We start from the raw sequence: 24,216 nt of genomic DNA on the forward strand, positions 1-24,216 counted from the left end.
TTATTTTTCTAAAGCAGTAAGTATCTTTTTAAATCCTGCTCTGAAGGCTTGTTTCACTTGCTGATTCCTTAGAGTGTAAATGAATGGATTCAACATAGGGGCAACTGAAGTGTTGAGCACAGCTATCCATTTGCATAAAGTAACTCTTTCATTTGATGATGGCTTTATGTAGATGAATATGCAGCTGCAATAAGTGATGGAGACAACAATAATGTGAGAAGAGCAAGTGGAAAAGGCTTTTTTCTTTTGCTGAGCTGAAGGGAATTTGAGAATTGTCTTGATGATGTGAGCATAGGAAAGAATCACTAATAACAATGTGACAATGAGTGTTATCATAGCTATGAAGAAAGCTATCAGTTCTAGTAAATGTGTGTCTGAGCAAGAAAGTTGTAATACAGGAGAAATGTCACAAAGGAAATGATCAATAATATTTGAAGCACAGAAATCCAAGTCAAGACCCAAAATCAGAGGAGGAAAAACAACCAGGAATCCTGTTGCCCAAGAACCCAGGACAAGCTGAAAGCAAACTTTGTTGTTCATGATGGATGTATAATGCAAGGGTTTGCAGATGGCAACATAGCGGTCATAGGACATGGTAGCCAGAAGAAAAAATTCTGTAGTCCCCAAGAATATGTAAAAAAACAACTGAGATATGCAATCATTATAAGAAATAGTCTTTTCCCTAGTTACAATGGTGATTAGGAATTTGGGGATGCAAGTAGTTGTGAATGAAATTTCCAGGAAAGAGAAATTACGGAGTAAAAAGTACATTGGAGTCTTGAGATGGGAATCCAGCAGAGTGAGAACAGTGATGGTCAAGTTTCCCATTATACTCAACATGTAATTTAGAAGTAGAAATAAGAAAATCACAATCTGTAACTGTGAATTATCCGTCAATCCCAGGAGGATGAATTCTATCTGTCTTGAATGGTTCTTCATTTCTCTTTTGTGATTTTTAATCAATTTTAGAAATAAAAAAATATGACAACCAAAAAAATGAAAAGTTGTTCTCCACTTCTGTACAGTGAATTGAAATGCATTCTGCTATCATGTATAACTAATTAGAACAAATTAAAAAAAAATAGAAACTACCTGAGTAGCTATATATCCAGAAGAATATCCATGAAAGATCCATATTCCCACTGAAGGGCCAATATTCCATAGGTGTTGAAGGCATAACCTGAAACTAGAAAACACAAACTGTTCATTTGGATTTTAAAAACATTGTAGAAGTCAACTTTCTTTTGGAAATTGATCTGCAAAACACATAATAGCTGATTTTTTCACCCTTCCATTCAAGCTCAGTTAACTGTAACAAATTACAAATATATCCAGTTGATAAAATAATTTCATACAAATATTGCTTCAAGAATCAAAAGCATTTAATTAATTTTTAATTTCATCTGAAAACAATTATTCCAGTATAGCGAATGAAGATCTACAGTTAAATTCTGAACCTTTAAATTTCATATTAAAGTGACATAATCCTTATTGGTACCTCTTACAACTTCTCTATGACTGATGAAAACATGGAAATTTCCCAAGAAAAAAATGCATTCTTTTATATTATAAGAAAATAAATATAAGTAGAATCTAAGAAAATTTAAAAATATTAAGTATATATAATCCTAAAGGTGTGATAGGAGCTCTATGACTCTGAAATCTGCTGAGAAATATGAAGCCTATGGATAAAATAAAATGTCCCACTTTTATTATGAAATCAATTACATAAGGAACCTGGGTCCAATCCTCAGCAACACATAAAAATAATAAATAAAATAAAGGTATTGTGTCCAACTACAACTAAAAAATAAATATTAAAAAATTAAAATGCAATGAAAGAAAACTACGAGAGAATTTAAGAAATTCTATTTGCAACATCTTTGTTTAGTGATACATTGTTAATAAATATAGCATTAGATTTTTTTCAGTAGCATAATTGCTCTATCAACAAATTTTCTAACTCTAAATGAAGGATTAATTATACTGATTTATTTTAGTATCTAAATTCAGATATAACGTTGACACATTAAATATTTTTTTTGTTATAAAAATTTTACAAGCCTGATTTCAACTCCTACAAAATTCATAGTTATTCACTGGGATGCAACTGTAATTGACTTGATTTAAAATGAATATATTCTTTAGATAAATACTAATAATGACACTTTATGTAGTAAGATCAATATCCTAGCATTTTAAAAGTTTGTTTGTATTATTTGAAAAAAAAATCAATAGTAAAGCCAAATCTCTGATACTCCTGGGGAAAGAATGAAAAAATACATCTTTTTGTAGCAAAAAAGACAATTTTAGAAGTGAAAGTAGATAACAAAGTTTTAAATTTAAAATAAAATTATAAGGACATCTCCTAGCCATCTTTATGAAAATGAAATTAGATATTGAAAGGTAGAGTAAAAATTTTCTGAAGAAATAGCCAAGTATAATTTGGCAAACTATGAAAATAACCAGAAAATAACTACAATGAAAACTAAAACTTTAAATAAAAATCTATTTTCTATCTTTGATAAATTCTAAATATTTTATTGGTCTATTAATCAACTATAGAATATATTCTAAGAAGAAATATTTTTCATTTTATTGAAATACTTCTAATAAATACAGAAAAAAATAATGGGTGCTAGCATTGTTCAAATAACTAAGAATTAGAAAAGGGACACAAAAATCTTCTTTTGCATGGATGCAATGCAAAACTACTAGATAAAACTATCAAATGAAGAATAATTTTCAATGAAACATTTTGCTGCAAATAAAACGTTGAAAATATAGTTATATATAAAATATGTATAAGCTTTAGAATTATAATATTAAGTTCAAAAACAAGATAACATACATTTGATGCTTTATATACAATACTATTCCATACACAATACAATATGATTGATTGATACATAGATAGAGAGATATGTAAAGGTAGTCTCAGAGAGAGAGAGAGAGAATGTACTCACATGTTTGCATCTGTGTGTCAAAATACATTAAGGTTGTTGCAAATAAAATTTCTCTGTTCTCCCCAATGATTTTTGCCAGCAGGAATGACTAAATACTCTCAATAGCTGTATGTACCAGAAAAAAAAAAAAAACGATATTAAATCATAGTTGAAAACATTTTTGGTTCAATTTTATATGAGAAGCTGTTGTGCTGCCAGTACTATGAAAAATATGTTATTTCGTACTACGTAGTTTATTTTCAGCTTAAATGATATAATGATAATTCAAAAGTTAGTAATTACTTATCTTCATTTTACTGTATACATTAGTATATAGGTCTAAAGAAATAAATTAGAGAATGTCCTTTTGAATTTTATCTTGTAAAATAGATTCTTTAATTAAAACAATATTAAGCTTTTAAAGCACAGCAGGATCAAGAAAAAAAGGCATTAAGAATTGATTGTCTTAGAAGTATTTTTTAACAAAACTCAAAACTCTACAGCAAAACTGATGCTCACCACTACAATTCAGTGCTATTCTGAAATCTATAACTAATTAAAATTTTAAAGAAAAATTATATACTATAAAATTCAAATAAATACTTGATTGGGACATAAAATATATTTACTCTATAAAAAATTATAAAATATCTAATCTGATTTGGTTCTTATAATATGCACAATAAGAAACAAACTATTACAACAGTAAAACAGTTCAGTAATATGAACATATTTTTTTAAAAATCCTAAAAGGAAAACCTATTTTAGAATAAACAATATAAAACTTATCTTTCTCAAGAAATTATCAAACTCTCATAATATGTATAAGCTCAATGTTGTGGTATGGTTTTAAAGTGGAAAAGTATCATTGTAAATCCTGCACATACATATAATCATAATGTAATAATAATAATAATAATAATAATAATAATAATAGAATGGAGACCAGAGAGAGGAAGTTACTAGGGAAGACAATGAGAAATGAGATTGTTCAAATATGCTATGTGCATGTATGAATAGAACATAATAAATCCCACTATTTTGTATAATTATTATTAACCAATAAAAATGGAAGAAAAGCAAAACAGAATACAACATATTTGAAAATAAGCAATTATTTGAATAAATTTACTCATTTGGATACTAACACATTTTGAAGTGAATATGTATTCTTACAAAAGTATTCCAGTATATTTTAGATACAAAATTACAAAGTTTTTATAAGAATCCTGTATTTTATAAAAACCTACATATAGTATTCATAGCTATAACTTATGCAAAGTTATACAAAAGTAATAGCACTTTAAAACAAAATTATTTTGTAGGGAGGTATTATATTACAATGCACTTGTATTTTTTAAAACATGCAGTTATTAGTAACTCTTCTATCAAAGGGAATGATAAAATACAATGTAAACTTTTTCAAGCTTACTTATTTAATAATAGCAAGAAGCAACTATAAGTAAATTCAGAAACTAACTGTATAAAGTCATGTTTTCAATTTTTAAAAAATGGTACACTTCATTTTCCTCTTAACCTGAACAAATTTTTGCAGTTGATTTGTAAAATGATATTTACAAATGAGCTTAGAACATCAACACTGAAATAGGAAAAAAAAAAACATTTTATAATATAAGGTGTTTTCTTCTTTTAAATCAAAAATTCAAAGTAAATTTCTTCCCATCAAATTTTGTAAATCAGTATCTTTGCCTATTCTGACGACTTTTTAAAAAATTATTGCTGAATATAGAATATTTTCCTTCTACATGATTTAGTTTATTACTTATATGAATTCAAGAAGCCAACTTTACATCGTTTATCATTTTCATTTTTTTTAGTAACTTTTGTTCAGTTTGTTTTACTCTGATTCTTCTCTCTTGTATTAATTTTCCAATTTACAAGCTTTTGATGGAAATGGTGGATCATAGAGAGAGACACACACTAATCTTTGACTTTCTTCTTTGATTTCATCTCATTTGGTATTTTTAACTTTGCTACTATGCCTGTGTTCTAATATCTGCTCTTTCTGCAAAACATATTGAGCATTTCTGAAGGTTATATGGGAGTATCAGAGTAATTTCAAAACCAGGAAAAAGACATTTTTTCAACAAGAGAAAATTATTCAATTAACATTTATTAATTAACTTTCAAAAGAGTTATTTTTTCCTATTTTAAAAAATGTATTAAAATTAAACATGTGAAGTCATACTTTAGGAAAATATATCTTTCAACTTTGTTATGTTTAGTTGACTTCTAAAATTTCTTAGATTTTCTTTATCTAGACAGTAAATAAATAATTACCATTTCCTTCATAGTTCTCCAGTGCAATGTTTGGTTTGAACCACCAAAGCATTAGAAATGCAGGGGCAAGTACATAAGTGAAACTTCTTGTACTTGCATTCATGGATTCATTAATATAGCAAATAAAGAATTATTTATGTTTTATTAAAATAGAAGTGATAAAATACCATGTTTGAATAACTATTTCTTATTTCTGTGTAATTTATATTGTATGTGTAGGCGTTCCTAAATATTTGAAAAAGAAAATCACTATTTTACATACCTTTATCAGTATATATTGATATATTTTTTTCTCTATAATACATGAGTAGGCACAATGAAAGGCAAATATACTTATTGAAAACAATATTTAATTTTGTTGGCAAAAATTAACATAAAATAATATCTCAGGTTAATTCAAATAAGAGCTAAGTTTTTCATATTTTATTAATGTAGTTTTTCTTCACTAACTCCTGTATATGAACAGATAAACGTATCTATGGAATGGATAATAGATATTTCTAATAAAATCTTCTTTTTAACATCAGACAAATTATAAAATAATATATATTTCCAATTAATCCCACCTCAAATCCTTCATAAACATTATTATAACTGAGATGGTTCTCTGGAAATTAGCAAATACTAGTTTCCAATTATTTAAAAGGCATTAATGCTTCTCTGTGGGGATTCTAAGGGAACAGGGTCCCTAAGGAAAAGCAGGAAAGATTTAAAAACATTCAAAACAACCTACAAAACACCAGTAGTTCTTTTATTTTTATTATTTAATAAAAGTAGGTTTACTGTTCCAACCATTATGATATAACATATTATTATGTTTCTCACATTAAAAATAATCATATCAATACAATCATGGAGATATTGAAAACTAGCAAGTTGTTTTGGATAGATAATACAATTATTCCAAGATATCAAAATAAGTCTTTCAAGGTATAATTACTTTAGGGATGTATTCATATTCCCAACATATGACTATATCCCTAAGAGAAAGGCATCCAAGTATCTAACATAAATATTAACTCTACTTAATTTTTAAAGGTGATTGTTCAACATTATAAAAACTAAAATGTCTGCATAGTGTTGCCATTAGAGAATGAGTGTAACAGTATTTTCCTCAGTGATTTGAAGATTAACAGCTAAATTCAACCTTTTTGAAGTATCACTAATTATGATGTATTAACCTATCATGTGTGAACATTTAATATACCAGAAACATCATGCTAATTTTTAATAAAATGTATTTAATTTAATCATCATAATAGAAAAGAGAAGCATGCTTATGAATAGTTTACTGTTGAAAAATAAAATTTAGGGAAATTATTTATGTACACCCATGACAGTTTAGAAATTATAGAGACCGGATTGCAAGTATACTTGATTGACTATTATACCATACTTCCAACAATACAACTGCTGCCAGTCCACCTGCTCACTACATAAATTCCAATACTCAGGAAATGAGAGTTGGTGGGAGGCTGGCTGGGGGCTATTCCCATCTCTGAATAAAGAATGGCTGCTATCCCAACCATGCCTCACATCTTCATTCAGCTGCTAGAGCCCTGAACCTCTTAACCTTGCTTCCTGGGCCTGAGCCTCAGCACAACAAATGAGAAAGTCAGTGGCGGTGGGGGATGGGGAGGAAAATTATCCCATAAAAACATGAAACAAGTTGGATCAGATGGATGGGGATATTGTTCCAAAAACAAGACTATCTTAGGGGGCTCTAAATTATGACAATCAAGAAACATTCCCATAAGTATTATTATTAGAGAGAAATTTGAATATGGAATATATTTTTTCCAATTGCATTATTTAATACACAGGGATATGAAACTGTTCAGTAAATATTCATTGAAAGGTAACACCTCACTTTACTTAAAATCATTACACCCGAGTGTAAACAATGAAGGCAAATTGGTTATTATTTGGAAGAGATAACTCTTTGCTTTAAGTAGGGAGATTTGTATAGAGTTTTCACAAAAATTAAAATATTTTATTAATGTGTCTATTATTAATAAAATTTTAATACAATATACGCTATTGGTTCCAACTTGGTACATCACCCTTGTTACTGTCTTATAAAACTATGTTTTATATATTTATAATCTTGGACTCCTTTTCTATGACAAAAAAATACTGGAAATTAAAGGAAAAAATGCATAGAAAGTCAAGCTTTAAAAAAGAACTGAAATTGGTACTTTGAATAAAGAAGTCTTCGTGGACATCAGTATTTTGAATAGTTCCTTTGGTACCCTTAGGATTTCATACTGTGGGTCCTGTGTTATAGTAATAGAGCAAGGCTGAGGATGAGTAAGAAGAGAGCATGTCTTTCATAATGTGGGAAAAGAACAATTGTGAAGACAAATTAAGAAAGAAGAACAGTCAACCACAACTGAATCCTATGTATTTTAAAAAAGAGAATACAGAGAGGTAGAATATCCAGAAGTTGTATAGTGACTTCTTTCCTTGAATATAATATGCATAGTAAGGTAGCAGGTAATTCAAACATTGAGACAGTGTTGATTTTTTTTTTTTATTTCTGGGGAGCAGGATGGAATATGTTTTATGTTTTTATGAGATATTCTTTCTCTGTGTGTCTCTCTCTCACTGTCTCTCTCTCATCTATTATGCTGAGGCTCAGGCCCAGGAAGCAGGGTTCAGGGGTTCATGGCTCTAGCAGTTGAAAGAAGCTGTGAGGCATGATTAGGATAGTAGCCTTTCTTTATTCAGAGGTGACAATACCCGCTAGCCAGCCTCCCAAGCCATTCCCACAGCACTTTTACATGTGGGCCAAACAAAGAAAAAGCTCAATGCTAACAGGTTACATAAGTGTGCACATGGTCACAAGAAGATATTTATGACCTTGAGTACATACATGGAATTAGAATTTGTATGACCTTGACTACACATTGAAAACATAGCCCTTGACAAGTTTGGTAAGGGAGCCAGGATACAGTCATTTTGAGCTTCTTCCTCACTCTCCTTTCTCTCTTTTTCTCTTTCCAACAGAGACCTAAAAACATGAGCAGTCTACCTGCCTGAAGCCCTTTCTTAATTTGATTGCCATGATAACCACAGTCACCCGGTGTTCCTCCCACCCACCTCTCTATGTTCTTTTCCTACTTATTTTCTCATTTCTCCTTATTCTGATTTTGCATATTACATTGGATCTTTGGATTCAAACTCTTGTCTTCCTATACTTAGTCCCACATGTCCTCATTCTGGATCATGTCTTAAGGCCACTGTAGTCTTATAAATTCCCAATTTTAATCTCTAATTCATACCTCTCCATAATACTCCAGACCTGTCTGTATAACAAACTGTGTAGCTGAGTAAACAAATCCAACTGCTCCAAAAGGAACAATTTATAATATCCAATTTTGTTTCCTTTTAACTCTCTTCTCACAAGATACTAGAGCCAAACACCTTAATTTTATCCTTAATTTCTTTCTTTAGCACTAGAGTGTATTTTGTTAGAAAATAGTGTTAGATCTTTCTTCAGAATATTTCTGGAATTTAACCACACCTCATATTTCTCACTGCCACTCTTCTGTTTATTACCACTCTTCTTTTTTGAAAATGTAAGAAAAAGTTCAGTAGGCAAAGAGGTTGCTATTGAACTCATATCATAATAAACTACAATTCTCACTAGGATGAGTGAGAAGAGAGCATATCTTTCATAATGTGGGAAAAAAACAATTGTGAAGACAAATTAAGAAAGAAGAACAGTCAACCATTACTGAATCCTTATGCATTTTTAAAAAGAGAATATAGAGAGGTAGAATATCAAAGGTATGATAATTATTTTCTTTTTAACATGAGTTAATATACAGAAAAAAATAGCATTTTAGGTGAGACTTGAAAACATATCACCACAGATTTTTTCTTCTTAGAGTTTTATCTTTCTCAACCTCCAAAGAAAATAAGCCTATAGACTTGGTGGAGGTGAAAAAAGCGTGATGTGAAGAAATGAGAAGAGACCAATGAACAAAGTGTTGGAAGCCAAAGTAGAAGAGGAGAAAAAAACATGACTATCAGGAATGTGCAGCACATGTGAAAAAATACCATTAAGAGTATATTTAAGAGGTTTTATGAAATATCCCACTAGATCATTAGTTATACTCCCATTGTTTTATTTCAAAAATTTAATCAGCTTTTAATATTTATACTAAATACATCTGTCTCTGAGACTTTCTGTACTATATAAAGATGTCAGGGCAAAATTGATCCACATGTAACTTGACTTATACTTCAATTACATCTTCGTCCATTTCTGCTACTAGAACAAAATACCTGAGACTGGATAATTTACAGTGAGCACAAGTTTATCTTCTCACATTTCTGAAGGCAAGGAATTCTAAGACCAAGATGCCAGCAGTTTCAGTTGTACAGTGAAGCCTGCTTTCTTCTTCCTCCAAGCACCTTGTGACTGCATCTTTGAGAGGGGGGGAATGTCAGCTCCTCACATGACAGAAAAGGGAAGGTGAGAGAACCAAACGCTGAATAAAGCCATTTTCATGAGGACCTGAATCCCATTCACTGGAGAGGAGCCCTCATGACCTACTCGCTTAAATGTCAGACTCTTTTTTTTTAATATTTATTTTTTTACTTGTAGTAGAATACAATATCTTTATTTTATTTATTTATTTTTATGTGGTGATGAGGATAGAACCCAGGGCTTCACACGTTCTAGGTGAGTGCTCTACTGCTGAGCTACAACCCCAGCCCATAAATGTCACTGTTATTTCCACATTAACCATTAAGTGTCAATGATTGAATTTGGGAGAGTAAAAATTCAAGCCTTAGCAACTTATGTTTTTTTTTCTTTTTCAAAATTTAAATAGTTGTGTTCATTTACTTCAGTATTCTATTAGTTGTGATTTTTAAAAATGTTTTAATTTTATCCCATACATATTTTAGATCTCAAAACTTTCTTTGATATGAAATGATGGGTATGTAGGAGTACCACAGTTTTTATTACTCTTCTTAATGTATGAATGAATTGGAATTTTTAATAAATTAATCATTTTCACCTATTTGATATTTTTAGAAAGTCCAATTCTAGACTCATCTAATTTCCACTTCTGTTAACAGTCTTCTACTTATTACCCTTTTCATTCAACAGAGCATGTGGATTAAAATTATTCAATCATCTCTTGCTTTTATCATGAGCCCCATTCTCTCTTTTGTTGTTTTATCATACTTCTTTGATGACACCTCCCTCCTCTATAAAGCAATCCAGTTCCACTGGCAAATTAACTTTTCATTCTTGTCCCTATTGCTTAATATTGGACAGGTAGTAATTCAACGTTATGTGTCAGGAATCCTTTCTCTTTTCCCATCCAGTGGATCTATTAATAAGATGATAAAAATATGGAGTGAAAGTGAAGCAAGGAAAGATAGGAAAATTATAGACTGAAGATGACTCATTTTCTTCCTTTCCAAATGAAGAAATAGGGTAAGTTCTAAAAAAAATTGAAAGATGAGAAAAAAATTAACACAATAGTTGATTCTTTATTAAGTCATAAAATGACTAATCACTTGGGGGAAAATTATATATCCTTTTACCTTACACCAAAATATAATTCAGATAAAATGCAGATGTAAATATAAACAAAGCAAATAATAAAATTATTGGAAGAAAATATAAGTAACATATATGTTAAGATCAGGGTTAAAAGAAAAGCTCAAATAATGGTACTAAATTTAGAAATCATCAGTCAAAATCAAGAATATACTTTATAATACTTTTTAAAAGCTGTTAGCTATTATCTAACAAATTCTTCTAAATATTAATACTATCATTAGTACAAATATTAAATCATGAAATAATATTTCTAATATGTAAGATTTGCAAAGACTTCATAACAGCTAGATATTGAGGATGTGGAAATATCCTGGGAATGATAAGAATTCAGCAAATACTTTTAATCAAAAACAACTAGTGGGCAGTAGTATTGTATTAGTTAAGAATAAATTACCAGTACATATTGAAGAAATTTCTGTGTTATTAGCAATCAACAAAATGTGAATAAAATAAACACAAAAAACCAAAATATTATTTAGATCGTTATTTTTTGGCAAATATATAATACACTGATGATGCATCTTGACCTTGGTACTATAATGCATTTTTATTCTCCAAGGACACTATCTTAATTCCTAGTTATCATTAGTTAGCTTTTGTCAATAACATAAATTCCATTTTACTTTCATTAGTGACACTGAGGCAGGGACACCAAGGACACTTGTTGTTTTACACTTAGTTAATCCTTCCTGATACAGGATGACCATATAAAAATTCTCCATCATGCCTGTGGTGATACTCTTAAAGGACTCATCCTATTTCAATTTTGTTGAGATCGAACCCTTTGGTATTAAAAATCAAAGAGAAATTATTGTTCTCCCCAGCCAATTCATTACTCTTTCCTTCTCTTAAGCCACACTGATTTGCAGAAATAGTTTCCTTTTAACATTTAACCTGATATTGGGAATATCAGGTTATTAGACATCAGGATATAAAATTTGAGGTAACCTGGCATATGCATATTTCTACTGCTCCCCTTGAGTGCCAGTTCAATAAGAAAACACAACTAGATTATATCCACATTACCACTAATAAATTTTACTTAGTTGTAAATTGCACTAATGAGTCTGTGGATAAAATGAAACTAACGCCTGAGTGACAGACTAAACCATAAGTAGTTTTCATATTTCTTAAGTCAATTTTTCTTTTATAAATTTGGTTAAATAAAATATTTTCTGTCACTTTTGGATAAAGTAACATAAATATTAATATTAGGATGTGTGTATGTGTGTGTGTTGATTTAGTTTTTAAGGGTAGAGAAATTAATTTCATTTCTTGAATGTCATTTCTTTTTTGAGATTATTAACCACAGGCACAAATTAAGAAGACTTTAAGCCCATTTATGAATTGGGAAAATATATGGACAGTAAAATGTTCATATAGAAAAAGTATTCCCACAAAATTATGAGAATAAATAAATACAATACTGTGGAAAAGCTATTAGCTAATATCTGCAAATTTTTAAATAGCTCATTATCTTAAATTTATTATTTTTTTCACATGGTCCATATTAGAAATAATTTAAATCAAAAGCTCTGTGACCAGTTGAGCTGATGAAATGCCTTGTCTGAGTAATGATGTCTTAAAGCTCAAAAATTGTACTGAAGTGTCAGGGAAACATAGCACCTCTTCTTCTATTGTAGGAACTATCTTCAGTATGAGTATAGTAACTTCTGTGTGGACCACAGGAGTAAAGGACTTTTCTCAAGTTAAAGAATATATCCTGGTGTTTGTCAGTATCTATGTTATGATCATTCATATCCTGAGAAATGTATTCCAGGAAATAGATTAAGATATACATCATATTGTATAACATAGGGTCTGATCTCAAAAATATCACAGTTTAAGGAGACAGATTATTAAATAAGCAATACAAAACAGCTCTGAAATAGGGATGATTGTAAGGATTCTGGCTGTGGAAATATACTAGGCAGCATTCCTATGGTGAGCAAACTTCTGGGGGGTAATGGACACCTTGTTTTCCACACTTGGAATATTCTGCAGTTTCTCCCAGCAATTAGTAAGATAACTAGTACATGTGCAATGCCTACCTGCTATGGTAATGTCTTTCAAATGGAGGCTCTGTGGTAGGGTCTTATCAGCCTTGACCTTGATCTCAAACACTCAGCTCCTGGGAATAAAGGAACTCTCTTGTTAGACAATCACAATGTTTCACTGAGCCTAAACCTGACCACATAACAGTAACTTTATACAATAAACTTTCAAGAGAGCTACACAAATCTTTGCACATTGCAACTTAGTTTGTAACTGTAGAATAAGCTGCATAATGTTGCTAAGTCTGTAACCTGCCTAGTAATACAATGAACAATATGTACTAATGATGCCAATGACCTAAAGTAACCTATTTATGTAAATAAAGGCAGCAGCTCAGGCAAGCAGATTATGCTTTTCGCTTTGCCTCTGTACCTTGTTTCTGTCTCTTTTTACTTTCCTTACAAATGATGGCTCTAAAAATTAGCAGTGGAGTATATAGTTACTTCTATAGAAATTGAGATGGTATGTTAGAACGTAATCTGGATGCAGGAGGAAAAATGGATTAAAATAATCAGAACAGGAGACATTAAGTCCAGTTAGAGAATTAATGTTTCCTTCTGAGTATAAGATCAAAATAATAGAAGTGGAGTAGAAGCATGAAATTGAACATATCAAGCATCTTAACAATGTAGAGCCTAAAGAAAATGGTCATTATTCAGATATGCGCAATCAGGTTGAAGTTCTTTTGGGAGAAATCAAGACACTCTTGGCTTTGGCAAGATGAATGAAATTAATGAGTAGGCAAAAAAGTAGTTATTGTTGACTAGTAAATAAAAAAGCCATGTTTGTTTATTTCAGCAAGTAACAGCCATCATAATTAAACACAGGAAAAAGTGTAGAAAACTATAGACTGCACAGAAATTAAAAGGGTGTATATAGGGATAAGGATGAAGACCAGTGGTAGAGTACATGCCATCAGGCACAGGCCCTGGATTTGACACCCAGCACTGAAGAAAAAAAGAATATATACACACATTGACAAGGTGAATTCATGATCTGATTTGAAAGCTTTATATAAATACCATGTCCTTTTAAATACAGTGATTGAGTGCATGTAAACCTGGGCTACACTAAATCAATATAACTTGTGCCAAGCATTTTATTTACTATTTTTCTGTTTTTGTTTATTTATATACTGCAACAAAATATTTATATCTAAAAAGAGTTTGGTACATTAAATGTTACTAAAAAGTATATAAATAAGGAACTATTATGAAATATTAAAGGGTCAGATGAAAAGACCAATTTCTAGATTTGTATTTATAGTTATTAAATTAAAAAATATATATTTTTATTTTTATTAACATATTAATTGTACAAATTAAAGAGGTTTTGTGTAATATTTTAATGATGTATAGAGTATGCACTAATCATCCAACCTCCTTTTATCTGCCCTTCCATCCACCCTTCTAATTTTCCCTAATCACTATTCTACATTCAGGTTGACAATTTTTGGCTTCCATGTGTTAAAACATGTAGTAATGGTTTTTCTGTGTCTGGCTTTTTTCACTTAACATAATGCTCATCCATATAGTTTCATTCATTTGGGACTCTATGCCTTCCTCTATCCCGATAATTAGTAAATTTGGTTTCTTTATGTTATCCCATAATTCTTGAATGTTCTGCTCATGGTTTCTTACCATCTTTACTATGGAACTTTATTTTCAAAATTATATATTTTGTCTTTATTGTCTGAGGTTCTGTCTTCCAAGTGGTCTAATCTGTTGGTGATGCTTTCTACTGAGTTTTCAGTTTGGTTTATTGTTCCCTTCATTTCAAGAACTCCACCATGCGGCCTGCGCAATGGTTTCATTAATGAGGTTCTTGGCATAAAAGTTAGCTAGAAGAGATCGAAATAAAACACACAGACTCAGTTACCTTATTTCTATTGCCAGGTCCGAGACGGCTCCCCTCTCTGGCTCCAACCTCTAACCGCCCAGCAGGGCAGCAAGGATTACTCAGGGTTAGCAGGAGAGAGAGAGAGTGAACACGCCAGGGAGTAGCCTTTTATTGGGGAACCAGAAATTCATGGGATAATTCCATCCAATGAAGGTTGAGGGGGGACTGCACTCCAAGGTCAGGGTCAGTGATTGGGCCCCCGGGGTCAGTGGTCAGTCACACCCCCACATGGACGGGTTCTCTCATCAGGAAAGGGCCGGGAAAGTTCCGACACAGCCAGAATGCCTCAGACCCTAACCAGGAGTCGCCCAGTCACATGTCAGGATGGCTTCCCACAAAGAATTTCTGTGTTTTTTTTTTTTTTTTCAGAACTTCTATCTCCTTATTGAAGTAATCTTGTTTCCTGTATTTGCTTATCTAGCTCTTTAAAGAAATGACCTTTTGCTGCCTGTATTTGCTCTTATATCATCGTTTAATTCACAGAATATTTTATTTATGTACATCCTGAACTCCTTCTCTGACATTTCTTCTGCTGTGTTGGCCATGGATTGTAATAATGTGGTGTCTTATTTTGTTTGGGGCACTTTATTCCCTTGTTTTTTCATATTCATGTATCTTCCTTTCTAGCACTGCAGATCCAAGCTGGTAGAGTTTTTACCCTATGGGCTTATTGTGTCCCTGCAGGGTTACAATACCTCTCCTTTAAGGGGGAGAACAATTTTAACAGATCCCAATACAAGCAATATACAGTTTTAAACCAAATAGTTGCTATTAAGAGATTTATGGTATTTTCACATTATACAGAAATGGTAAGTTAAGCAGCATGTTCAGAGATGCAGCTTTGTGGCATGCAGTGTTGTGGCTGGTGGCTCCAGACTCTGTCCTGTGTCCCCAGGTGCAGGCTACCATGTATAAGGGACTATGGCAGTGGTTGCAATATCCCAAGATGGAGGTGACTGGGCGTGCCCCACGTTGGCAAATAGGGGTCCATTTGGGAGTTGTGGCTGGAGATTCTGTGTGTGGGGAGCAGCCAGGTATCTTGCGAGGGACTGGTGTCTGGATCCTGCGTGGGCAAGCAGCTGGGAATCCTGCGCTGACCCCCACTTTCAACACTCTTATTTCACACAGTAATGAAGTCTTAGAGCAATTAGGCAAGAAAAATAAAGGACATCCAAATTAGGAAGGAGAAAATTAGATTGTCCCTGTTGGCAGATGATATGATCTTATATAGAGAAAACCAAAATACTTTACTAAAAAATGTATTTAGGCTGATAAACAAATTTAGTAAATTTTCAGGATAAAAAATTAACATACAAAAATTAGCATATCTAAAAATCTAACAACTTAGCTGAAAAAGGAATCAAACCATCCTATTCACAATAATTATTAAAAATATAAAGTAGTTGGGCTGGGGATGTGGCTCAAGCAGTAGCATGCTCACCTGGCATGCACGGGGTGCTGGGTTCAATCCTCAGCACCACATAAAAATAAAATAAAGATGTTGTGTCCACCTAAAACTAAAAAATAAATATTAAAAATTTTCTCTCTCTCTCTCTCTCTCTCTCTCTCTTTCTCTCTCTCTTTAAAAAAAGTAGAAGGAATAAACTTAACAATGGAAGAAAAATATCTCTATAATTAAAACCATAAAACAAGAATGAAATAAAATGAGAAGGACCCCAAACTGGAAGAATATTTTATGTTTATGGATTTGAAGAATGAATATTGTTAAAATGCAGTGCTATCCAAATAATTTACAGATTCAGTGCAGTCCCCATAAAGGAAAAAATACCAAAGATATTCTTCACATAACTAGGGGAAAATATCCTAAAATTTATATGGAAGCAGAAAAGGTACCAAATAGGCAAAGCAATCTTGAGCAAAAGGAGCAAAACTGGAGCCCACAACCAATTTCAAAACATAATACAAAGCTATAGTGACCAAAAATAAATAGTCTGGTTCTATAATTATAGTACCACTCTGTTGCACAGACCAATGCAACAGAATAGAGAGCATAGAAACAAATCTACACATACATAGCCAACTATTTTTCATCAAAATTTCCAAGACTACACAATCGGTAAAGGACAATCTTTTCAACAAGTAGTGGTAGGAAAAACATTATCCACATGCAGAACAATAAAACTAGATCCTATTTCTCCAGCTATATACAAATATAAACTCAAAATGGATTTAAGAGTTAATTGTCAGACCCCAAATTTTGAAACTATTAGAAGACTACTAGAGGACTAGAAATACTTTAGGATATTGATTTAGGCAAAGTCTTTTGGATAATACAAAAATAACAGGAAATAGAAGAAAAATAAACAAATGGGATTATATCAAACAAAAAATCTTCTGTACTGCAAACAATCAATCAACAGAACTAAGTAAACCTGCAGAATGGGAAAAAAATTTTCAAACTATTCATTCAACATGGGATTAACAACAAAAATATACAAGGAACACAACTATTGAATAGTAAAAATCCAATTTTAAAGTGAGCAAATGGTCTGAATAGAGATGTCTCAGAAAGAAGACCTACAAATGGCTAATAAGTTTATGAAAATGTAGTCAACCTCAATAATCAACAGGGAAATGAAATAAAACCCCAATGAGATCCCATTGCATCCCAAATAGAATGGCTATTAACCTAAAGGCAAAAAATGACAAAAACTGGTGAGGATGCAGAGAAAAAAAAAAAAAAAAAACTCTCATACACTGTTGAAGGAAATGTTACTATATCCATTATGGAAACCAATGGAAGTTCCTCAGAAAACTAGAACTATCACATGATCCAGGAATCCCACTGCTAGATTATTTCCTTTGGGGAAGGAAATAAGTATGTGGAAGAAATATCTGCACTCCTGTGTCTACTGCAGCATTGTTCACAATAGCCAAGAAATGGAATCACCCCAGGTTTCCATGAGCAGATACAAGGATAAAGAAAGTGTTCGCACATTCACACCCACATACACACGTTTACATAATTGAATACTAACTCAGCCATGAAAATATTGAAAACCAGGAACAGAAAGACAAATGCTGCATGATCTCACTCATATATAGAATGTAATAATAATAATAATAATAATAATAATAATAATAATAGTTTCATAGAAACCATGAATAGAATAGTGGTAATTGAGGGCTAGGAGTAGTAGGGTAAAAGAAGAGTAGAGAGAGGTTGGTGATTGAAGTCCAAAATATAGTTAGAAAGGAGAACAAGTTCTAGTGTTCTGAAGCACAGTAGGGTGACTATAGTTGACAATAAGTTATTGTATATACAAAATAACTAGAAGAAAAGATTTCAAATGTCATGAAGATAAAGAGATTATTAATGTCTGAGATGATGGACATGCTGATTACTCTAATGTGATCATTATACATTATGTACATGTATCAAAATATCACACTATAGTCCACAATATATACAATTATATGTCAACTAAAATAATTTTTTAAAATAAAATAATTAACTGCAATAAATAATCCATATAATATTACATATATATTAATTTGGAGTACATTTAAAAGTTTAAGAACATTTGGCACTATGTTATCAAATTATACAAATTAAGTTGTTAATGTTTATTTTAAAATCGCACTTATAAATATATTGATATATTTGTAGAAAAACTAGAATTATAAATAGCATGGGTTATATAATTTTATATATTTTCCCTGCCTAATTGATGTTTCTCAACTATAATTTTTAATTTATGTAAAAAACTTTTAATGAGAAATGTGGTTTCTTATGATCCTTCCTCAGCTTATGTAAAGTGAAAATTTTTTAAAAGAAGCTAAAGTTGTGTTTTATTTCATAATCAGATTCTTCTGTTATTCTTCTGGCTTTTATCCACAGCTGCAACTTTCCTGTCTCTAAGGACACTTTTACAAAGAAGCCAAAGTTAGCATACTTCTTTTAACCTTAAATTTGGTTACTCTGAAGATTCATTAGTAACCAATTTGTAGGTCACCAGGGACCCTGTTTTTCATTTAGTTGCATTTTTTTTTTTCAAACAGAGCAAATGTTAAGCTAGATACAGCAAATGTGCCCATTGTCCTGAGAAGTCAGAATAGCAAGTATCCTAAGGTGCAGATTCCTAATATTCCACTGTCTTCATATTAAGATGTTTTCTTTATTTCTTTTATTTTAAAGGTATAAAACATTGCAAGTCTATGGAACTGGTTGAAGATAGATACCTCTGAGATATTTGTGCAACTTAGAGTTGGCATGAATTTCACAGTGGATTCATAAGCAAATGTGACAAGAATTTCTTATGAAAATCATCTGAATTCCCTTTTCCTGTTTAGAAATTCTAAGATTTTGTATATTTCAACGACCAATATAAACTATGACAGTTAAAATAGTAAGTGTAATAGTTTCTCATTTTAATTTAATTATATTTACTTTCATGAAATTTAAATTTTATTATTGCTGGGAGAGAATTTATCTATCTCTTAAAAAGAAAAAATGTGAGTGATAACTTTTATATTTAGTAAAGCATACTTTTTTATTTATAAAATCTGGTTTCCTTGGATTTGTAAAATGCCACTGTTGGGAGATGCTAATGCATTTAAATTTGATATTTAAATGTCAAAATTTGATTGTCTTCCAGAAGTATATTACTTATATTATCAACCACACATGAAAAACTAAGGTATGTGTACATATAAAAACCCCATCCCCCCAAAAGAATGACAAACTGCAGACATTACATCACCTCTTTAGAGATCTCTGTCCTCATTTCAAATTTACACTTTGAAAACAGAATAAACAAAAACAGTCTCATTTACAGGATGAGCAATATCCAATGGTGATAGGGCTGATTAAGTTTACTCAGTGATCACTGTTACCTGAGAGATCAGAGGGGCAACTGGAGGTAGGAATATCTGGCAAATAAAGGCAGTTTCTCTATTATGAGCTGTGAAGGTAATAAACAAAAGCAGAAAAGTTGATCTCTTAAAATCAAAAGTAAATAAGAAATTTAACAGTAGTTCAAAGTCGCAGACAATTTAAGTAAGCAAAGTTAATGTCAAAACTCTTTTAATTAAAAGTCCAGATAGGAAGGAAAATAGCTTTTAAGGCATCTAATTGAAAAACACACAATAGATGAATTCATTTAGGATCATTTGTTAGAGGATTGAAAATGTGGTGTAAATTGTGAGGACTGTGATGATATAAAAGACACATGCAGCCTGATCCTCCCCCACCAAGTTAGTATTCTTTCTTAAGTGTCTACATAGTGGCAATACTGTTTTCTCTGAGAACACAGTGAGTACGCTCATCAGACTTGCAGAGAATTTTCCAGAGAGCTTGAAACTGAAGTTTAAACCAATGAATAAATAGTAATTACTCAGGTGACTTGAGGACAGAAAACTCTTGTTCTGTGAGAAGTATTTACCAAAAAACTATCACATGGAATGTGTTCAAAGCATGTAGTCTATTGTGTCAGGTTGCAACTGACAATAAGAAAGAGTCTCTAAAATGTGATATTCAAAACATAAGACTTGATGAAAATACAGATGATATTTGAGTATGGTGAAAAGTGTAGAGTGATAAAGAAAATATTAATTGACTTTGATATATTTTTTCAATGAAATAACCCAAAATTTTCAAGCAGAGGCCCTCATTACCTCATAACTAGCAGAAGAGACATTAATTCTAACTGAATATGCAACTGCCCCTCCAAATTTGATTAATGTTGCTTATTCTGATCTCATAACTTCTATTTTTAAGTCAGATAATTTTCCATGTTCTTTTTTCCATGTTTTTTTTTTCTAGGTTAAGATTGGTCTCCATAAGCCAAAAAATAAAATAGGATGTGCTTGATAGGATAAAAAGAAAACAGCAACAAGTTAAATGGTCAGGGAAGCATGTCATCAGTATTATCTTTGAAGTTTATTCATCAGGGTATTTCACAAAAGTACACGTAAGTGTATTGTGCACTAAAGAATTGTGTATTATGTACCACCATGAATAGTAAGTAAATTATTACTTAGGGACAGAGAAACCTCAGAAGGAGTCAGTGTCAGGAGGGGATCTGGGATGTGTCTCTGTGTGTGCATACATGCACATGTGAGTGATGTGCACATCTATACATGTACAGTTAGGAGGTTTTCTGGAGAAAACTACAAGTGTGCAATAAGCAAAAATAGAAAACGAAAATGTTTAACCATAAAGCCAGAATAAATCATTAAACTAGAATGGAGACCTCAAGTGACTACAAGGTACATAAGTAATCCCAAGTTTCCTGGCATATACTAGCACTTCAAAAGGAACATTTCAAGCAAATGCATTAAACAGAATTGTTAAGAGTCAAAGGATATCTTTTCTCCCAGTGAAATGACAGAACCATAGGAGTCCAAAGTAACCTTTACAGAGCATACCCTTAATGTAATGTAATAAATGTTAAAATGTAATAATTAGTAAATGTATTTGTGAATAAGAAAAACCTGAACAGTACAGTTAAAACTAATAAATAATCCATAACAAAGTTTCTCTGTTACATGCAGATTTAATAGAAGCCAGAAATCAACAATGAGGAACAATACTGTAACAGTTTTCATTCTACTGGGACTGACAGATGACCCACAACTGCAGGTTCTGATTTTTATCTTTCTGTTTCTCACCTACGTGCTAAGCATAACTGGGAATCTGACTATCATCTCCCTTATCTTAGTGGATTCTCACCTTAAAACAGCCATGTACTATTTCCTACAAAATTTTGCTTTCTTGGAGATCTCATTCACATCTGCATGTATTCCCAGATACTTATATAACATAGCAACAGGTGACAAGATGATTACCTACAATGCCTGTGTCAGCCAAGTATTTTTTACTGACCTCTTTGGTGTAACTGAATTTTTTCTCCTGGCTGCCATGTCCTATGATCGCTATGTGGCCATCTGCAAGCCCCTGCATTATGTGACTATCATGAGTAGCAGAGTCTGCAAGAGAATTCTGTTTTGTTGTTGGGTAGCTGGTCTGTTTATTTTAATCCCCCCACTCAGCCTCGGCCTAAATTTGGAGTTTTGTGATTCTAATATCATTGATCATTTTGTTTGTGATGCATCTCCCCTCCTGAAAATCTCTTGCTCAAATACTTGGTTTATGGAACAGACCATTATCATTTGTGCTGTACTGACCTTCATTATGACACTCATGTGCATAGTTCTGTCCTACATTTACATCATCAAGACAATTTTAAGATTCCCTTCTGCCAAGCAAAAGAAAAAAGCCTTTTCTACCTGTTCTTCCCACATGATTGTGGTTTCCCTCACCTATGGCAGCTGCATCTTCATCTACATTAAACCTTCAGCAAAGGACTCAGTGGCCATTAATAAGAGGGTGACTGTCCTCACTACTTCCATCGCTCCCATGCTGAACCCCTTCATTTACACACTAAGGAACAAACAAGTAAAACAGGCCTTCAAGGACTCAGTCAAAAGAATTGTAATATTTTCCAAGAAATAAAGGAACATAAAGTTAGTATTTGGTGAATTTCCCAAACTCCCCTGACAAGTTAACTTTTTCAATGCTTTCGCTTGCTTGTTCTCATCCAGTGGCATCTTCTCCACAGCCTCTTTTAAAATCACATCATTCCATAATAAGCATGTTAATAGTTTTTAAAATTTTAAATCTTTGCTTCAGTTTCAAATTAAGAATACCAAAAGAGAAAATACAACAAAATAAGATAAACTTCTAATCAATTTTTACATGTTCAGGGATAACAGAACAAATTATTTTCACTATTGTTTCTTCCAATCTTAAACTTTCAAATGATTCATTCATTAATTCACCTAATAAATATGTGTTGGGTACTTTCTTTAGGGTAGATAGGGTTTTAGGTTCTGAAAAAGAATGACAAAACAATGTCAGAAAAACAAAAAACAAAAAAAACTCCTCCAATGCACTCTCGGAGGTAAAAAAAGAAACAGAACAAACAAGCTAAGTGATCATCAATTAAAGAATGCATAAAGAAAATGTGGTATATATACACATTGGAATACTTCTCAACCATAAATAAGATGAAATTCTGTCATTTTCCAAGGACATAGATGGAAGTGGAAATCACTATATTAAGAGAAATAAGCTGGTGCAGTGTTGCATGCCTGTAGTCCCAGTGACTCAGGAGGGCCATGCAGGAAGATCACAAGTTTGAGATCTGTCTCTGCACTTAGTGAGACCCTAAGGAACTTAGTGAGACCATGTCTCCAAAAAAAAAAAAAAAAAAAATCTGGAGATGTGACTCAGTGGTTAAGTGTTTCTAGATTCAATCTTCCATCCAAAAATAGATGAGAGAGACAGAAATACACCAGGCACAGACAGAAAAGAAACTCACTTAAATGTGAAATATAAAACACAGTTGAAGTTGATTGTAGAGTGGTGGTTACAAAGCTGGAGAAAGCAAAAAGGGGAAAAGTTAATTGGTGAGTAGTAAGTTACAGATAGGAGTAAGAAGTTCTGCCGTGCTGCTGCCCTGAAGAGTGACTTCAGATAAAAATAATGTGTCATATATTTCAAAAAGCTAGAAGAAAGGATTATGAATGTTTTAATCATAAAGAAGTGATGTTTGAGAAGATAGTTTGTTTTTACCCTGGTTAGAATATTACACAATGTATACATGTATTGAAAAATTATGTTGTACCCCATAAACATGTATACTTTTTATGTTTTTATGTGTAAGTTTAAAAATAAATTTAAATAATAAAAACAAAAGGCTTAGTTTACACCAAAATTAGTGTTTTTGTCATGAAAGGGAATTATAAATCTTTCAATTTGAGAAAAACCTCTAAAATACTAAAACTTAAAAATTGTGAGATTTTTAAATTATATCAAATTTATAAAGCCAAAATTTAAAATGTGATAGGTTTTTCTCAAAAAACATGGAGATAAAAAAATAAGGTAAAAAATGGCTATTTTGAGAAATTTAAATATTTTTGTCCTGCAAAAAATTTGCCAGATGTAGATAGTTATATTAAAACTTCTACACAAAATGTTACTAAAACAAGCAAACACACACAGAAAAAATTAAAGTGAAGAAATCAAGGAAATAAAAGCAGCCCAGTATATGGGATCTTTAAAATTTAGATAATTTTCTAAAAGGAATATGGAAAGCTATAAATAATAGTACTGCATTTTTAGGATATAAACAGCTATACAAATAAGAGTAAAAATTGTTTACTACATTTCCCCTTCAAAAAGCTCATATGGGTCATCATCTGAAACTAATTCCCCCATTCCAATGGCATTTGAATTTAAGCTTTCCTTCTCTTTTTATGACTCATCTTTTCCATATAATGTTTACCTGTCAAAATTTTTTTTCATTATTCTTATGCCTTCATTCTCAAAATAAAATTCACTTCTGCTGAGAATTTTTTCCTGTCCAAACCTACATGCCCCAAACTTGAAAGATCACCATGTAG

General features: G+C 31.7%; 2 protein-coding genes across 2 annotated transcripts; one reads left to right on the top strand and one right to left on the bottom strand.

Moving 5' to 3' along the window:
* Positions 1–942, bottom strand: LOC124108150 (olfactory receptor 6C70-like). Its single transcript, XM_046466480.1, has one exon. The coding sequence runs from the start codon at positions 937–939 to the stop codon at positions 1–3; it is 939 nt and encodes a 312-aa protein (XP_046322436.1). The 5' UTR covers positions 940–942.
* A 20,386-nt stretch (positions 943–21,328) lies between these two features.
* On the top strand, positions 21,329–22,264 carry LOC124108151 (olfactory receptor 6C2-like). The gene has a single exon (XM_046466481.1). It carries the CDS (start codon positions 21,329–21,331, stop codon positions 22,262–22,264), a length of 936 nt encoding a protein of 311 aa, XP_046322437.1.
* The last annotated feature ends 1,952 nt before the right edge of the window (positions 22,265–24,216 follow it).

This window comes from Marmota monax, unplaced genomic scaffold (assembly GCF_021218885.2).
Source record: "Marmota monax isolate L192 unplaced genomic scaffold, Marmota_monax_Labrador192_F-V1.1 WCK01_AAM20220418_F8-fsc00560, whole genome shotgun sequence".
NCBI classification, from domain to species: Eukaryota; Metazoa; Chordata; class Mammalia; order Rodentia; family Sciuridae; genus Marmota; species Marmota monax.